We start from the raw sequence: 19,497 nt of genomic DNA on the forward strand, positions 1-19,497 counted from the left end.
TACCAAAGATAATTTCTTTGCATGCTAGGGAGAGCATAACAATCCTTCTAATTAACCTTGAGAAGCAGAAACATAAGGTGCTCTAAAGAAAACTTCATTTTCATATGAAAGACATGTAAGAGAAGGGAATTTAGTCTCCTCAGGTCTTCAGCTCAGTTGATGTAGTCACAGGATGTAATCACAGATGATGAGGTGTCAAACCTATTAACACATTAACACCTCATCATCTGTGATTACATCCTGTGACTATATCAACTGAATTGGGTGGGCGGATGGATGGGACAGACGACCAAATTTCCCCAAACTCCCTTCACAGACATATCACTGAAGGTAATATATCAGGCTTAAAATTTGCTACAAGTTCATTCTTTTTTTATTTTTGTTTTTGTTATTGTTTTGTGAGGCAGTTGGGGTTAGTAAGTGTTAAGTGTCTGAGGCTGGATTTGAACTCAGGTACTCCTGACTCCAGGGCCGGTGCTTTATCCACTGCGCCACCTAGCTGCCCCAACAAGTTCATTCTTACACACTATAAGCAGAGAATGTAAATTCCCATTAAAGTGTGTACTACATCTATGATGGAAGACAAATTATACCAAGTCATTCAAGTTGATCAGAAATGAGATTAATTACAAACTCTCACTCTCTCTCTCTCTCTCTCTCTCTCTCTCTCTCTCTCTCTCTCTCTCACACACACACACACACACACACACACACACACACACACACACATTCTGGAGCTGGAAAGGACTTCAATGATGTCTAGTCCAATTCTTCCCATTTTATAGATGTGGAAGCTTATAGAGCTAGATAGGTTATGACTTTCCCCCTCAAGTCACATGAGTATTAAGGTTTCAGGTTGGGGTTCTGAATCCAGGTCCTTTGACTCAAAATCTTGCGGTCTTTTTTCTACACTAAAATTCATTTTCTCATTATAGCTTTTAAATGGGCTTCTAAAACTTAAATTGTCTCCTCTCAAATTAATTATATTCTGTAAAATGTAGCAAAGTTAAGTAAAAAGATTTATCCAAGATACATTCGAGTTCATTATTTTAATACCTATGTATTTTTTACTCTGACATTTCATAAACTTAAAATATATTTTATCACCCCAACTAATTTCATGTAAAAAAATATCTTTTGTGAGGAGACTTTAATGAAAAAGGATACAGATTGCATTTCATTTCTTCAAAGGTTTTTCTTTTAAAAACTATCATGATTCATTATTTGTGCGCAGGAAATGGTATAGACAACTTTTTACAACTCAAGAACTATTCAGCACCACTTAAGCAAGCCATAATCAAAATGCCAAACTTCTATTTCTATTTCTATGTGCTCTCATTCAGTTTGGAAGCAACATTATGATGAATGATGGGATTCTGGGACTAGTACCAAAAATAAAGGGTGAGGATTTGCTAGAATGTGGATTGTAAATGGGACAAAAGTTAACATCATTAACAGTAGGAACTAGAAAAAAAAGAACTTCAAATAGTTTTAATATTAGGTGGTTTTTTGTCTTTCTAAACTCGACAATCATCAACAAACTTGAGTCTCTCTCTCTATGTATCAACAGAAAAAGATAGTACACAAAACCACAAATCTCTATTACATATAGCTTTCATTTTAATTTGTGTGTGTGTGTGTGTGTGTGTGTCAATTGGAGTTAAGTAACTTGCCCAGGGTCACACAGCTAGTAAGTGTCAAGTGTCTGATCCGCATTTGAACTCAGGACCTCCTGAATCCAGGGCCAGTGCTCTATCCACTGCGCCACCTAGCTGCCCCCATAGCTTTCATTTTTAAAAGAATTTAATAAATTCAACTTGTTAATAACAAAGCTATCCTGTTTATGGTTCCTTTTAAACCTCTTCTTTCTGTTCTTTTCTGCTTTTTAAAACACTCTACAATAACCTTCTTTTTCTTTTCTTATTTTTTGGCATTGTTATTGCTAGTTTCCCATCCTTTTTAAACATCCCTTCCAACCTCCCTACCTCTTGCTAACCTCCATTACCAATTAAAAGGAAAAAAACCTCCCCCCAACATGGAACAAAATACTGCAACAGGGTAATAGACACAGAATGGCCATGTTAAAAATGCATATCTCAAATTTCTCTTGAGTGCCCCTGCCTTTCTGTCAGGCTAGTAGTATACTCCATCTTTGGTCTTTTTTGTAGCAATTTCATTGATCAGCATTAAGTCTTTCAAATTGTTTTTCTTTAAATTGTTATTGTCTAAACACTTCTGATTCTCTCACTTCACTCAGCATGAATTCATATGTCTTCCAACGTTTTTCTGAACCCATATTTTCCATTTTTTCTTATGGTGTGATAATTTCCATTACAGTCATATACTATAATTTCTTCACAGATTCCCCAACTGATGGGTATTCCCCTAGTTTCCAGTTTTTTGTCCAAAGATGTTTATTTCTTTATCTTTTACTCTTTTAACTCTCAATTCTGCCTTTAGCTTATTTGGTGAGTTTTTTTTATAATAAACATTTTTTTAATTTAAAGTTTTGAGTTCCAAATTCTATGCCTCCTCTCTTCCTCTGTCCTCAAGGCAGTAAGCAATCAGATATAGGTTATACAAGTGCAATTATGTAAAACATTACCTTATTAGTCATTTTGTACAAGAAAACACAAAAGAAAAAAAGAAAGCAGAAAGTAGCATGTTTCAGTCTGTGTTCAATCAATCAGTTCTTTCTCTCTTTCTTTGTGGGGCAATGAGGATTAAGTGACTTGCCCAGGGTTACACAGCTAGTAAGTATCAAGTGTCTGAAGCTGGATTTGAACTCAGGTCCTCCTGAATCCAGGGTCAGTGTTTATCTATTGTGCCACCTAGCAGCCCCCTCAATATCAGTTCTTTCTTTGGAGATGGATAGTATGCAAAGATTTTTTTTTAATGGGAAGGAGAAAAATGAGCAAAATGAATTTCTTTTCTCCAGTGTTTTCTTCTTTTTTCCATTTATTTAGAATTTTATTTTTTCCCCAATTACATGTAAAAACAATTTTAACATCCATTTAAAAAACTTTGTGTTCTAAATTCTCTTCCTTCCTCCCACCCACCCCCCTTAAAGAGCTCAAGCAATTCAATTTAAGTTTTACATGTATAATCATGCAAAACATTTCCATGTTAGTCAGGTTCTACAGTGTTTTCAAAAGGATAAAGGTAGAAATTTTTCTATTTTTAAGTCAGTCAAATGGAAAGAATGAATTATTAAGCTAGTAAGATGGGAGCTCTAAAAGAAGAAATGTTTGATTCAGAGTAGTATGTGATGCTCAAAGTGTTGAGACTACATTTATTTCAGACATCAATGCACTATCTTTTCTTTTGCCACATTTAACTTGTTTGCAAGTTCCTTTTCAAAAAAAGTTGTGCTATCAGAATTCTAGGAACATACTTCTGGAAGATATATATATACAAACAGCAACATTTTAATAATTACCTGGGATTTTAAAGAGGAAATGGTGTCTTCAAGCTCTTGTCTTAGAGATGCTGGCATCAGACCTTTGAGTTTTGTTTCATATTCTTGCCGTATATAGGTTAGCTGAAAGAGAAAAGAATGTAGGCTCATTCTTTAGGTTTAAACCATAAAAATGACTATTTGCACTATAAAAATACCCTTTAAGGTCTATTTCTGAAGAGGGTAAGTTTTATTTCAATCTGTGGTCAGAAAGCAGGAAGTCAAGATGTAATGAAAGAAAACACAGATATCACAGATGAAAAAACCCCTTGTTAGGGAGAGATATTGTTTATAATAATGCTTTTTAAAATATCTCTAAAAATCTTTGCAAATTTGATTTCATCTTCTGACTCATCAGAAAGGCTCTATAATATGCTCTCCATTGCTGATGTGTACTGTGATGGTACTTGTTTTCCATACCATTTTACTGAAATAGTTTATTACAACTACCTGATAACAGGGCCTTGGTGGTGGTGGTGGTTAATCCCTGGTATGTCCCTAATTTGGGGAAATAATCTCATAATTAGGTCCATTCACTACCAAGGATCAAGGACATGGCTAAAAGGATCATTCCAAGGATAAGGAAGAGGGAATCCTCATATTCTAAGCATACCCATAAATTTATGTAGTCCATTTACCAAGCAAAGAGGACCTCAGGCTACTGCTGAGCTCTGTAAACAGGCACTGAAGAGAGCTGATGCTATCTGTTCTTTGCCTCCAGAATGCAAGTGCATCGGTAGAGTAATTGCTAAGTTCTTCAGCTTTGACCTCAGCTATGGATGGGTCTTTCTTAACCTGCTGGAAATCACCTCTAATACAAGTGGTAGGAGTAATTAAGGGAGAGTATGAGTAGATGGATGACTTTTAAAGCATATATGCCTGGGCCTAAATGTATATATGGATGTGTATCTGTGTGAGCGCCTCACTCTTTTTATGCCTTTGCATCTCTCTGTTTCCTAAATTGACTGATCAGAGTGATTGGTTTAACATATGCTATGCCCTGAATACTATAGGTTTATGACATAAACAATTTGTTTGATATACTTGGAAACAGGTGTTCTTGAATACAACATGAAAATGTATCCAATTGTGTATATGAGACAAATCCCAGGATTCACCAAAGAAATTAGAATAAAAATCTGTTAGTTGAATCTACCTGCCAGTCCCAAAGGTTCTTAGATGAACAAAATTGATTTGAACTAGTGAAGCAATTTGTATTTAGGAAACACTTTGTTACATATTAAAATCCTATGTCAACTATGCTCGGATATCATTTTCCAAACTTGAACAAAGTGGCTTTTGATGATATGTTATAATTTTATGTTTTATTCCTAAGGGAAAAGATGAAGTAATGAAAAAATATTTCCCTCATTGATGTAAAGCCTTTGTAAATGAAATATATTTTGGCTCGCATATATATTGGCATTTCTTACAGTCTCTTGGACTGAATTCCAATAGCAACATCTGGCAGCTGACTAAAATGAAATGAAAATTGTTACTTAAGATTAAAATATATTTGTAAATAAAGAGCTTATGGGCAACATTTTATTAAATGTACACAAGCTATAACTTGGATTTCTTCTTGTTACTCAGTTTAAATCAACACCACATCTAAAATTTTGAACTATTCTATGCTTTTAAAAAATATATAGCTTTTAATGTATTCATTTTAGTAAAAGCCAATATGAACCCAGAAAATATGTACCCTTCTTTTTTTTAAAACAAATATACAAACAGAGGTCTTAATATCTACTAATGATTTACATATTTCTGTTTCCTACCTAAATACTTCCATTTTTTATAGTTATAATGAATTTATGAGCCTAACTGGGACAAAAAGACACATAGGATTAATTTGTCACATAACTAAAATTGGACTTAAAAATGTGATAGACAGGTTTAAAATCTCCTAATCTATGAAAAAATGTTTATTAGCCAAAAATGTACCATCCTGAATCTCATCTGAGTTTCTGAACTGTAACATTATAAAAAAGTACAATATTATGCAAAGTAGAAAGAAAGTCTACTTGTCAGAATCATGGACATTAATCCATTTATTTTGACTTCTATCTTTGTGGTTAATAACCATATAAATATGTTTAAACCACTGAAACAGCAAAAGGAAGAGGATACTGCAAGACTCAGCTAGAGCAATGGTTTAAAATTTCTTTTCACTCTGTGACATACTTATGTCCTAACTGCGAAAATCAGGGGTGAAGATGCAGCATATTGTGTGTCCCCTCTCTCTCCCCGTCCCCCTACTCTCTCTTCCTCTTTCCTTCTCTCTACTCTCTCTCTCTCCTTTCCCTTTCTCCTCTTCTTTATTTCTCCCTCCTTACAAATGTACGTGCATGCATATATACACAAAGACATACAACACACAGAAATAGACACTCATTTGTACATACGTAAAAACATATCTGTCATTATTGTTCTCCAACCACATTACACATGGACACACTAGCCTTTTATCTTCACCAAGGTCACTGCTACCTCTACCTTATTCCATCTCCTTAAAAACTGATAAAGAGAATAGTAAAATTCTGGATGGCAGGATACACAATAAGGATATCTCTGTAGTGCCCCAAATAATTAGCATTAAATATCACGTTGCTAATGTTATTCAAGTAATGTTGAGGGCCAGTTTTTTCAAAGCTCCCAAAACCTCTCCCTCAACCTCTCCCTCTTCCTAAAACACTTAGTTGAGAGCCTGGCCCCCTTACTTTACTGAGAAAATTGAGGACATGCTATGAATTTGCTATGAATTCTCTTTTCCCCCCTCCTTTTTATCTCAAAACCCCTTAACATCACCCCTTCTCCTCTTTCCCCTGGTCTCTGATAATGAAGCGGTCCTTGTCCTTGCTAAGGCCATTCTCTTGATTATATCCCCTCCTGTCTTTTCAGTAGATTGTTCTCTCAATAATCTCTACTGTACTCAATCTTTAACCTCTATCTACTGGGACCTTCTCTACTGCTTATAAACATGCCCAAGTTTTCCACATCCTTAAAAAATCTTCACTAGACCCTGCCATCTCCTCATTTTCTCTCTTCCTTTTCTCAACCTTATCTTTCCTAGAAAAAGCTGTCTATACTTATTACCCCTACTTCCTCTCCTTTCTTTCATTCAACCATTTAAAATTCATATTTTATTTTATTTTTAGTTCCAAATTCTCTCCCTCTCTCTCTCTCTCTCTCTTTCCTACCCATTGAGGAGGCAAGCGATACAATAGTCATTATACATATAAAGTCAGGCAAAACATATTTCTGTATTAGCCATGTTAAAAGAAAAAAAAAACAAGAAAAATAAAGAGGAAAAAAAATGTTTCAATCTGCACTCTGAGTCCATCAATTCTCTCTCTCGAGATGGATAGCATTCTTCATCACCCTCAACCATTTATAATCTGTTTTCTTACAGCTCCTTCTCTCAACTGCGCTTTCCAAAGTAACCAACGATCTCTTAAGTGCCATATATACATATGTATTATATGTATGTGTGTATTTTTCCCTCTTAGTCCTCTTCCTTCTTGACCTCTCCTGCATTTGATACTGTTGAACACTCCTGTCTAATTTCTTCTTCTGGGTTTCCTGGACACTCCTCTTTCCTCATTCTTTTCTCATAAGGCTCACTGCTCTTTCTTAGTCTCCCTTAGTCTTATCATCATCCATATCATCCCATACCCCCTCATTGTGAGTGTACCTCCAGGGCTTGCGTGCTCTCTCTCTCTCTCTCCCTTCCTCCTTCCATAGGTTGAATTGTTACCCCAGTTAACAGATGGCACACAGAATATATCTGGCCCTATCTTTTCTCTTGAGTTATAGTCCTGCATCACCAACTACCTAAAATACGTTTCAAATCAGTTGTGGAAATATTCCAAACTCAACAAGTCTAAAACAAAACTCCTTATCTTTCCCCCTGAACTCTCTAGTTTTCCAGACTTCCCTATTTTTATTGAAGGCACCAACCATTCTTCAAGTCTCCCAAGTTTGTAACCTTGGCATTATCCTCAACCCATCACTCTTCTTCACTCTACATATCCAATCAGCTGCCAAATATTGATGTTTCTACCTTCACATCTCTTGCATCAGACATCTCTCTTTTTAAACAGCCACCACTTTAGTTTAGACTCTTATCAACTGTCACCCATACTACAGCAATAGTCTCATAATTGTTCTCTCTCCATCCCCCCCACAGCTGTCAAACTTACTTTCCTTAATCTTAGATCTGTCTTTGTCATTTCTTCATTCAATGCTCAGTGACTTCCCATTGCCTTTAGGATAAAATATAAATTCCATTTAAGCCTTCAACAATCCATATAGATTGGTTCCACTCTATGTTTCCAGACTCATTATACATCACACCTCTTCCTGTATTCTTTGATCCACCCAAATGGACCTTCCCTCTATTTCTTTCTTTCTTTTTTCTTTTTTTACGGGGAAATGAGGGTTAAGTGACTTGCTCAGGGTCACACAGCTAGTAAATGTCAAGTGTCTGAGGCCGGCTTTGAACTCAGGTCCTCCTGAATCCAGGGCTGGTGCTTTATCCACTGTGCCACCTAACTGCCCCCTTCCCTCTATTTCTGACAATATTCTAACTCTTGTCTCCATGCATTGGCACTAGTTATCCCCTATGCCTGGTGACTTGTCTACTTGCCTACACCTCCTATGATCCCTCTTTCTTCAACAAGCAGCTCAAGCAGCACCTTTTGACAGAAAATGTTTCCTGCTCCTAACTGCTATTGTCTTTTCTCCCTAATTACCTTGTATTTGACTACCTTATAATTATTTGTGTTTATTCTCTTTATATTGTGTGTGTATGTGCATGCACACGCATGCATATATGTGGATTTGCAACTAGATGGTGCAGTAGATAGAGTGCTGGGCCTGGAATCAGGAAGACTCATCTTGTTGAGTTCAAATTTGGCCTCAGACAGACACTAACTTTATGACCCTGGGCAAGTCACTTAGCCCTGTTTGCTTTAGTTTCCTCATCTGTAAAATGAGCTGGAGAAGGAGATGGCAAACTCCTCCATTATCTTTGCCAAGAAAACCCCAAATGGGGTCAAGAAGAATCGAACATGACTGTGATGACTGAACAATAATAACAGTGTGAGTGTATGTGTAACTTTTCTCACCTATTAGAATGTGAGTTCCTTAAGAACAGTGATCGCTTTATTCTTTGCATTGGCCAGCATGGTGCCTGGCACACAGTAGGTGCTGGATAAACGTCTGTTGATTTAGTTTTATCATGGTCTATAGCCACATACTTCATGCTTTACTCTAGACAGTTGCCTTGGAAATGTATACTATGAATAATGAGCATATATGAACAGACTCTAGTGCTCTGGATACTGAAAGATCAAATTTACAGTAAAAGTAATATTTAATAAAAAGTGATATTTAATGATATATGTATGTGTATATATATATACATATATCTGTAATTGCTGTTATGTTACATAGGTAATTAGGTGGACATGGTAGGCAGTTCACATAAATAACTGTAAGTAGTGTTACTTTTACATGGTCAAGTATTTCTGAGGTTAATTATTTGAAGGGGAAGGGGCAACTAAAGTGGTATAGGAAGCTGCTCTGAAGCCACTCTGAAGAGTGACTCCAACTGGGGTCTACTGAAACAGCAGATACCAATGACTATGAAGACAAAAACTTTCAGGAGAGCACAGACTTTCCTACTTCTCTGGCAAGGGGCTTCCACAACTTAGAGATTTGAGGAACTTCCAGCCTGCCAGCTGCTCTCGCTCCAGGTGTTGAAAGTCTGGATAGGATAGACATTAGAATAGTGGGGCTAAGTTAAATTAAGATAGTGGGAGGGACATAGTTCATTTCCACCTGTTGTGGGAGTTGGCACCTTTATTAAGAAGTGGAGATCAGATGGGATAGTTATGCCTCAGAACTCCTCTTTCCTCATTTCCACCCACACCACCAACTCTATATTTGGGAGGAGTAACATGAGTTATATGATTTAAGAGAAGGACCCTGGCCAAAAATATTTCCATCACATTCCATAAAAGCCTATTAATTAATTTCATTTGAACTTAATAAGCAAAGACTCTTCGAAGGGTTGGAGAAGAAAGCACCAGTTTTCTATACTTTAATATAGGCTGGTTTAATCAGATTGTGGGATAGTTTTAAGAGAATGAGATGGACAGAATAAAGGGTGTGGCAAAGAAAAGATGATGCTGGAGGTAATTTTGGACCATGGTGTAATTTGAGACCACAGTGGGGAGCTTTGAGCAGCCAAAGGCAGCATGAGGATATGGCTTTTGGGGGTCAGGATGAAGGGAACACAAGTAGATAAGAGAGTCATAGGCAAATTTTGCCTAGGGAGGAGGGGGCACCCATCAAGTGAATAGAAACTGGAGAATAGAAAGAGGATATTTTTCTTTGAAGTGGGTCCATAGCCACTTTTGTAGCAAATAGATTTTTTATGTGTATTTTTCAGAATTTGATATATTTAGAGTATGATGGCATAGTAGATAGAGGGCTGAACTTGGAGTCAGGAAGATTTGGGTTCAAATCTTGTCTTGGTCACAAGCTATGTGACAAGGCAAGTCACTTAATCTTTCTTGGCCTCAGTTCCTTCATCTGTAAAATGGAGATGATAGTAACATCTACCTCACAGGGTTATCATCAGGATCCAATGAGATAACATATATAAAGTGTTTTGCAAACCTTATTATGATATATTTTGAACACAAAGCAACAGACTACATTTTTTTTTATTTTTTATTTTTTTAGTGAGGCAATTGGGGTTAAGTGACTTGCCCAGGGTCACACAGCTAGTAAGTGTTAAGTGTCTGAGGCCGGATTTGAACTCAGGTACTCCTGAATTCAGGGCCGGTGCTACAGACTACATTTTAATATGATGCTAAAAGAGAATATAAAAAGTACTAGAGAAAAGGACATAAACAAAATGTGTGTGTGTGTGTGTGTGTACACACACTAGAGGAAAAGATTCACTCTATTCTTCTAAGGAATTTCATTTTATCTGGTATTAAAGATGTTGCCACAGCAACTGCAAAGAAAGATTCATTTTAAGCAAGGCTCACTGCAGCATATCTTATGTGCTTTGATACTAAAACATGAAGTAAAAAAATAAGTTAAAATAGCCACAAAATTTCTAAATAACCTTTTTAATATTCATCTTTCTCTTTCCCTTTAATAAATGTTAAAACCACAGTTTTCCTTTTCAAAGTAGCTTGCTCCCCAGCTTACTACACTGGTTAGCAGTAGACTCCAATTCATTATTGCTCATAAGACCCACTTTATTCCATAAGGGAGTTAAGCCTGTTATTTAGATAATGTGTTTGGGCTCAAGGGAAAGGGTGGTGGTTGATTTATGAAACAGCTGCAGAGCTCTGAGGCTTGAAGGATATCATGCACCTGGTTTAGGGAAAAGTGTAATGATAGCAGCAAGAAAAGAAACTCTCATTTCCTTATAGTGATGCTGGTAGTATCAAAATAATGGCAATGAGGTGAACCTAAAGCTTTACTTAAAGCTGGCATGCTTTCAATCCAGCCATGGGCATTTCCAAATCTTCAGTCCCAAAAAAGTAAATCATACATAGGTCAGACAAGACTTCTAGCTGTCTTCTTAGGTAAAGTGGAAAAGAGCAGTGAAGAAGAAAACCCAAGAGCATGTCAGCTGCCAAATTTTCAACTATTTAGCTTAAAAATTCTATTTCTGAGTTGGTATATTAGGTTGTTACTAAGAAGATTGAAAATTTTACATTAAATTAAAATATAAAACATTAAAGCATAGGTTAATATTTTGTATTTAAGTAGTATATTTCTCTTCACTTGGATGAAATTTTCAACTTCAGAAACTATAAATAATAATAGGAAGTCTATCCTATAGAAAAAATAGGCTTATAAAAAGAGATTATGTAAAAACCCAAATGATACTAGCTATGCATAATATGAACATGCATTCATATATATTGGACATATATCAATAGTAAATTATAACTTCAGGCACATGAATATCAGATGCTAATATGGTAAAGCTAACAAGGGTCTACAGAAGGGCGAGAGTAAACCAACTCAGAAAACCTTTCCTGAAACATAAAAATCAAGTCTTTAATCAGTACACAGGGTTGAAAATGTATGAGAAAGCTTCAAATAAAGCAAGATGGGAGGCAATCACAGTGGGTGTGTGAGGCTGCTGAGGAGATGAAAAAGCGATCCACCCTAGAGGTTCATACTTAAGGAACAGACGTTGTTCTGTTCCCACCTCTAGGTCTCTTCTTTCTTCACTGTCAGGGTTTTTTTTCCTTTAATTTAAATATATATCCACAGTATCAGCAAGACCTCATCATTTCTTTCTCTTTCTTCCCAAAATAATAGCCATTTTCTTCCTCCCTCGGAATATCCTTCTGGTACCAATTCCTAATTATCTTTTTTTTTTTTTAATGCAGGTTCCCCATTTCCCTGAAGCAACATCTTCTAACCCTGATGATCCTGACATGAATTGCAGACAGTCCTCTCTGCTTAAAACAATTCAGATACAAGTATCATGGAATTAGGAAAACAATTCTGCGTGATAAGAAAATGGCAATTCTAAAAGCATGGAGACTGCTGTTGCTGGTCACATATGAATGAATTCTCCCTCACAATGCCTTGCATACTATAGTTAAGAAATGTGTATTGAATTAAATCAAACAATTAATAAATGTTTTTATTTGGGTTTTTTTTTTTTGGCCAGGAAATGGGGGTAAAGTGACTTGCCCAGGGTCATACAGCTAGTAAGTGTCAAGTGTCTGAGGTCAGATTTGAACTCAGGTCCTCCTGAATCCAAGGCCAGTGCTTTATCCACTGCACCACCTAGCTGCCCCCAACACATTTTTTAAATGCTCAAGATATATCCTTACTATTCAAGGTATTAAAGGAGACAAAATAAAACAAATAAGGTATGTCCTCAAGGACATTATAATCTAATTGAATACAAGTCTGTCACATATGACATACCAGCAGATGGAACTATGTGTAATTTGTAGCTAAAGCATAAAGCATGGTACTCTAGGAATTTAAAAGAGAGAGAGAGGGGGTGGGAGGGAGAGAGAGTTAGTAGCTAGAATAGTTAAGGGAAAGCTTCATGGAGAAAGTGGGATTTGATCTAGAACTTGAATATAGGCAGGATTTACACAGAGAACAAATAAGAAAGTATTCTATTTGAGAAGAATATGATTGTAGGAATGAAAAAAGAAATAATCATGGAAAGTGAAGATCTCTGTTCATGAACTCTATTATTTTTTGGGAAATAATAAAGGACAATGAAGGGCCTTGAAAACTCAGTGAGAAGGTCAGACTAAATTGCATTTGTGTTATGCAGCATGGAGGACTGGTGGTGAGGCATTCCAGGAGTTAGAGGGGCAGGTAGGAGGCTATTGTTGTAATTTATATATGAGGTTTTGAGGGCCTTCCTGGATGAGGGTGGTGGTAATGAGAATGTAGAGAAGAAGGAAGAGATAAAGGGCTTTTTAGAAGGAAAAATCCACGAGATTTCATTGCTGATGAGAACTGGGAGAAAAAGGAGAGGAATGAGTCAAAGATGATTCTAAGATTTCAAGTGAAGGGGAAGAAATGTGGTCACTGAGAGAGGAAGGTTGGGAGGGGAACAACTATAAGGCGATGGGGAAAGTTTGGTTTTGGATATACTGAGTTTGAGCTTATAGTGGGACATCCAAGTAGAACTGGAAATATGGAATTGGAGCTGGGGCAAGATCAGTTATCAATTTGGGAGTCATTCACATGTAGGTGATATTTGAATCCATGAAGATGGGTGAGTTCTCTGAAGGGTAAAGAGTAGGAAGGGAAAAGCAGAAGGTCAAGAACAAAGTATTGGGGAATGTCAATATCTAGTGGTCAGGAAGAAAGAACTAGAACAAGAAACTGGAAAACAGTAAGTAAAGAGTCAGGATGAGAAGCAGAACACTGTAAAGTCATGGAAGCCAAGAGAAGGAATTTTTTTTTCCAAAAGAAGAGGGTATATTCAAAACTATCAAATGCTACAAAGAGGAGACAGAAAGTAGAAAAGGCTACCTTTTATTCAATTGCCTCTAAATATTGTTACTATGTGGCCAATCTAATGTAGATCCTATAAGGTCTTAAGGGCTTTATGGTTAATAACAGTGATACAAATATTGATGTGTGTATGAAAAAAGTCTTCAAGGGTTCATTTAAAAAAATATAAGGAATTGATTTGAATTTACAAGAAAAAGAATCATCATCCTATTGATAAGTGATCAAAGGATATGAATAGGTAAATTTTATGGGAAGAAACCCAAACTATCAGCACTCATAGTTTAAAAAATACTCCATAACTGAGGGGATGATCATCTATTGGAAGTTCTGGTGTATGATTGTAATGGAACACTGTTGTGTATAAGAAATGATAAACTGGATTCTTTCAGAAAAATCTGGACTTACATGAACTGATACAAAGTGAAGTGAGCAGAACCAAGAGAAAATTCTTCACAGTAATAGCAATCTCGTAATGATGATCAACTGTGAATGACTTAGCTGTTCTTAGCAATACAATGATCTAAGGCAATTCAAAAGCTCTTATCATGAAAAATGCTATTTATCTTCAGATAAAGAATTAATGGAGTCTGAATAGAGATTGAAGCATACTGTTTTTCAGTGTGCGTGTGTGTTTCTGTGTGCGTGTGTATGTATATGTGTATGTGTATTTTGGAGCTGTGTTTTCTTTCATAACATTACTAAAAAGAAGTATGTTTTACATGACTGCACATATATAGCCTATATAAAATTGCTTACTATCCCAAGGAAGGGATGGGAAAGAAGTAGAGAACTGGGAACTCAAAATATTTTAAAATGAATGTTAAAAATAATTTTCACATGTAATTGGGAAAAATAAAATATTAAAAAATAATTCTACAAGTTACTAAAATTAGAAAAATGCATTTCAATATTAATAGCTATTTTGATAATAAACATTTTTATTTAAAGTTTTGAGTTCCAAATGCTATTTCTCCTTCCCCCCAGGCAGTAAGCAATCAGATATAAGTTATACATGTACAATTATGTAAAACATTACCATATTAGTCATTTTGTACAAGAAAACTAGAATAAAAGAAAAAAATGAAAGAAATGAAGTGAAAAATAGCATGCTTCATTTACAGACCAGAGTACAGGCCAGGGGAATGAAGAACCTGCCTCTCCTTAAATCTATCCACCTGGAACCCCCTGTAGCTTGGGATGGTGCATACTGGAGGCAGTGCCCCAATTTAAGGAGTTAGAAATCAAGAAATAGGCTAGGAACATGAACAGACAGGAAAAGATGTGGACCATAGAAAGTTTCTTTGGTGACAAAGAAGATCAAAATACACCCTCAGAAGTAGATAACAAAGTCAAAGTTCCTACATCCAAAGCTTCCAAGAAAAATATGAATTGGTCCCAGGCCATGGAAGCACAGAAAAAGGACACTGAAGATAAAGTAAGAGAGGTAGAAGAAAAAATGGAAAGAGAAATGAGAGTGATGCAGGAAAGTCATGAAAAAAAAGTCAACAGTTTCAAAAACCAAATGGAAATGCTCTCTGAAGAAAATAATTGCTTAAGAATTAGGATTGAACAAATGGAAGCTAATGACTTTATGAGAAGTCAAGACACAATAAAACAAATAAAAATGAATGAAAAACTAGAGGGCAATGTGAAATATCTCCTTGGAAAAAAGATGACCTGGAAAATAGATCCAGGAGAGATAACTTGAAAATTATTGGACAACCTGAAAACCATGATCAAAAAAAGAGCTTCGACATCATCTTCCAAGAGATTGTCAGGGAATATTGCCCTGATATTCTAGAAGCAGAAGGTAAAATAGAAATTGAAAGAATCCACTAATAACCTTCCGAAAGAGATCCCAAAAGGAAAACTCCCAGGAATATTATAGCCAAATTCCAGAGTTCCCAGGTCAAGGAGAAAATATTGCAAGCAGCCAAAAAGAAACAATTCGAGTACTGTGGAGCCACAGTCAGGATATCACAAGATCTAGCAGCTTCTACATTAAAGGACCAGAGGGCATGGAATATGATATTCTGGAGGGCAAAGGAATTGGGACTACAACCAAGAATCACCTACCCAACAAAACTGTGTATAATTTTTCAGGGGAAAAATGTGAATTCAATGAAAAAGAGGACTTTCAGGGATTCATGATGAAAAGACCTGAACTGAATAGAAAATTTGACTTTCAAATACAAGACCTTAGAGAAGCATAAAAAGGTAAACAAGAAAAAGAAACTATGAGGGAGGTTAAAAGGTTAAACTGTTTATATTGCTACATGGGAAGATGATACTTCTAACTCATAAGAACTTTCTCAGTATTAGGGCAGTTGAAAGGAATAAATTTGGGCAGAGGGCACAGGTGGGAATTGATTATGAAGGGATGACATCTATAAAGCATTTATTGTTTATTGTGGTTTTGGGGGGGGCAGTCAGGGTTGGGGGGCACACCCAGGGTAGCCCAGTTAGGAAGTGTCTTGTATCTGAGGCCAGATTTGGGTTCAGGTCCTCCTGGGTCCAGGGTGAGTGCTTTGTCCACTGTGTCACCTAGCTGCCCCATGATGACATCTTTGTTTTGTTTTGTTTTTGTTTTGTTTTGCAGGGCAATGGGGGTTAAGTGACTTGTCCAGGGTCACACAGCTAGTAAGTGTCAAGTGTCTGAGGCCGGATTTGAACTCAGGTACTCCTGAATCCAGGGCTGGTGCTTTATCCACTGTGCTATCTAGCTGCCCCCCCCCTCATGATGACATCTTTAAAATAAATTAAGGGGTTAGAGGATTGCACTGGGAGAAGGGGAAAGGGAGCGGTGGAATGGAATAAAGTATCTCACATAAAAGAAGAAAAAGCTTTTGGAGTAGAGGGGAAGATGGGGGAGGAGCAGGGGAGTGAATGAGCCTTACTCTCATCAGAATTGGCTCAAAGAGGGAATAACATACACAGTCAAGTGGATATAATAATATATCTTGCCCTGCAGGAAAGTGGGAAGGGAAGTGGATAAGAGGGAAAGGTGAAGGAAGGGAGGACAGATTGGGAGAGGGGTAGTCAGAAGCAAAACACTTTTGAGGAGGGATAGAGTAAAAGATAGAAAATAGAGTAAATATCATGGGAAGCAAATAGGATGGAGGGGAACAGAGTTAGCAATAAGAACTGGGGAAAAATTTTTTGAAGCAGAGGCAAGAGCAATGTAAGATGATGATGATGGTACCTTACTGGGCTATTGTGAAGAAAATTCTTTGTCAGGTATAAGGTACTTTATAAATTTTAGCTATTATTGTTGTAGCAGTATTCAACCTCGTGGGTGTTTTGTAAGGATATCTCCCTTTAAAGTACTATATAAATGTAGTTTACTATTAAAAAAAAAAGATGGAGCAGGATGCTATCAGAAAAAGCTGGAAAGACAACGTGAGCTGATGCAAAGTGAAATGTACTGTGTACAAAATAACAGCAATATTGTAAGATGATCTGCTGTGAATGACTTAGTTATTTTCAGTAATGCAATAAGCCAAGACAACTCTGAAGGACTTATGAAAAATGTAATCCATCTTTTGTCATTGTTATTGTTAGTTCTTTTTTCTTAGTTTTTTTTTGTCTGCTATGTTTTGCATGACTGCACATGCATAACTTATATTGAATTGCTTGAGTTCTTAAGGGAGGATGAGAATTCGTAACACAAAGTTTTTAAAAATCGATGTTACAATTTGTACATGTAAGGTGGGAAAAATCCTAAACAAAAAAACAAACGAATGGATGAATAAATAGATTGATAGACAAATAAAAAAATGAATAAATAAGTAAAAAAAAGAAAAAAGAAAAATAGCATGTTTCAGTCTGTGTTCAATCAATATCAGTTCATTCTCGGGAGGTGGATAGTATGCTTCATTATTAGTCTATTGGGACTGTCTTGGATTATTGTATTGCTGAGAATAGTTAAGTCATTCACAGTTTTTCATCAAACAATATTGCTGTCACTGTGCATAATGTTCTCTTGGTTCTGCTCACTTCACTATATATCAGTTCATATAAGTCTTTCCAGGCCTTTCTGAAATCATCCTGCTTGTCATTTATTATAGCACAGTAATATTCCATTACAATCATATACCACAGCTTGTTCAGCCATTCCCCAATTGATGTGCATTCCATTGATTCCAATTCTTAGCCACCACAAAAGACCTGCTATAAATATTTTCGTACAAATAGGTATTTTTATCTTTTTTGGGATGTTTTTGGGATATAAAACTAGCAGTGGTATTGCTGGATCAAAGGGTATGCACAGTTTTATAGACCTTTGGGCATAGTTCCAAATTGTTCTTCAGAATGGTTGGATCAGTTCACAACTCCATCAACAGTGGATTAGCATCCCAGTTTTCCCACTTCCCTGCCAACAGCCAACATTTTCTTTTTTTGCTGTATTGGCCACTCTGATAGGTGTGAGGCAGTACCTGAGAGTTGTTTTAATTTGAATTTCTCTGATTGATAGTGATTTGGAGCATTTTTTCCTATGATTATAAATATGTCTGAAAACTGCCTGTTCTTATCCTTGGACTATTTATCAATTGGGGAATTACTTGTATTTTTATAAATTTGACTCAGTGCTCTATATATTTGAGAATAAGGCCTTTATTAGTCTTACTTGTTGCAAAAATTCTTTCCCAATTTTATACTTTCCTTATAATTTTGGTTATATTGGTTTTGTTTGTGCAAAAGTTTTTAAATTTTGTATTATCAAAATTATCTATTTTACATTTTGTAGTGTTCTCTCTATCTCCTTTGGTCCTAAATTCTTCCCCTGTCCATAAATCTGACAGATAAATCATTTAATGGTCTCTTAATTTGCTTATGGTATCATTGATTATGTATAAATCATATTTCCATTTTGACCTTTTAACAGCTATTTTTACATAGCACTAACTATGTGCCAGGCTATGCTAAATACTTTACAAGTATTACCCCATTTCATCCTCATAACCACCATGGGAAGTAAGTGCTATTATTATCCCCTTTTTGCTGATGGGGAAACTCAGGCAAAAAGAGATTTTTTTGTATCAGTAAGACAGTAACCTTCTTTGTACTATTTTCTGTTTTGTGTAAAATCTCTGAAAAATGAGGGTTTTTTTGAGCAAATATTGTTCCTTGAAGATAGGACCTTTATAATTCCGAGTTTCACTATGTAAGAGTTAGAGCTCTTGGTCTGTCACAGGTGAAAAAATTGTCGACGCATTATTAGAAATCCCTAACAAAATCAAACGTTTTGAAAATAGATCTAAGTGAATACTAGTTTCTTGCATGTAGATGGAAAATTCTCATTTAATGAAGTCAACCACTTAACTGAGAGTGGTGGAGAGAGGACAGGCCTATGAGTCAGGAACTCCTCTGTTGAAGCCTTACCTCTGACACATGCTGACTGTATGACCCTGGCCAAATAGCTTAAACTTTCAGTGCTCCCAGGCAATCAAAATACAAATTACAGAGTAGCTACAGACTGCATTGGTTGAGGGAGTTTCTGGAGCTTTTTATGTTGATGAAATCACAACTTCAGACAAAAACAAACGACAATGCAGGAATTCTCAGTGCCTAGCACAGCACCTAACATGCACTAGGTGTATAAATGTTTATTGATTGTAGCTCCACAAAATTAATCTAATCCAATCCTGTGATTTCCTAACATAGGAAGTTCCTTTTGCCAGTACAGATCAACACTTGCTCTGCAATTTATAGTCTTTGAGGTTACCTGGGACACTGAGAAGTTAAGTGACTTGCTGAAGGCCATATATTCTGTTACCTTTGGGTATGAGAAGAGAAAGCAATACATACTTTCAAAATCAAATAAATTAGCAGACTATTTGTTTTAGCCTTTTTGGATTTATATATATCTATATGTATAGAGACGTATATCTATACACACATATAATCTGTTATATGTACACACATATAGACATATACAATATATAAGCATATATAAATATACAGACTACATAAATAGAAATTAAGCTGCTGTGTGAATT

General features: G+C 36.1%; 1 protein-coding gene across 1 annotated transcript in view; it reads right to left on the reverse strand.

Moving 5' to 3' along the window:
* Window positions 1-19,497, reverse strand: part of CEP112 (centrosomal protein 112) — a 479,659-nt gene that overhangs the window by 8,648 nt on the left and 451,514 nt on the right. The window contains exon 25 of the mRNA XM_044003044.1: window positions 3,440-3,541. Within this exon, the coding sequence (XP_043858979.1) occupies window positions 3,440-3,541 (102 nt within the window). The remainder of the gene's footprint in view (window positions 1-3,439; window positions 3,542-19,497) is intronic.

Source organism: Dromiciops gliroides, chromosome 4 (assembly GCF_019393635.1).
Source record: "Dromiciops gliroides isolate mDroGli1 chromosome 4, mDroGli1.pri, whole genome shotgun sequence".
NCBI lineage: Eukaryota > Metazoa > Chordata > Mammalia > Microbiotheria > Microbiotheriidae > Dromiciops > Dromiciops gliroides.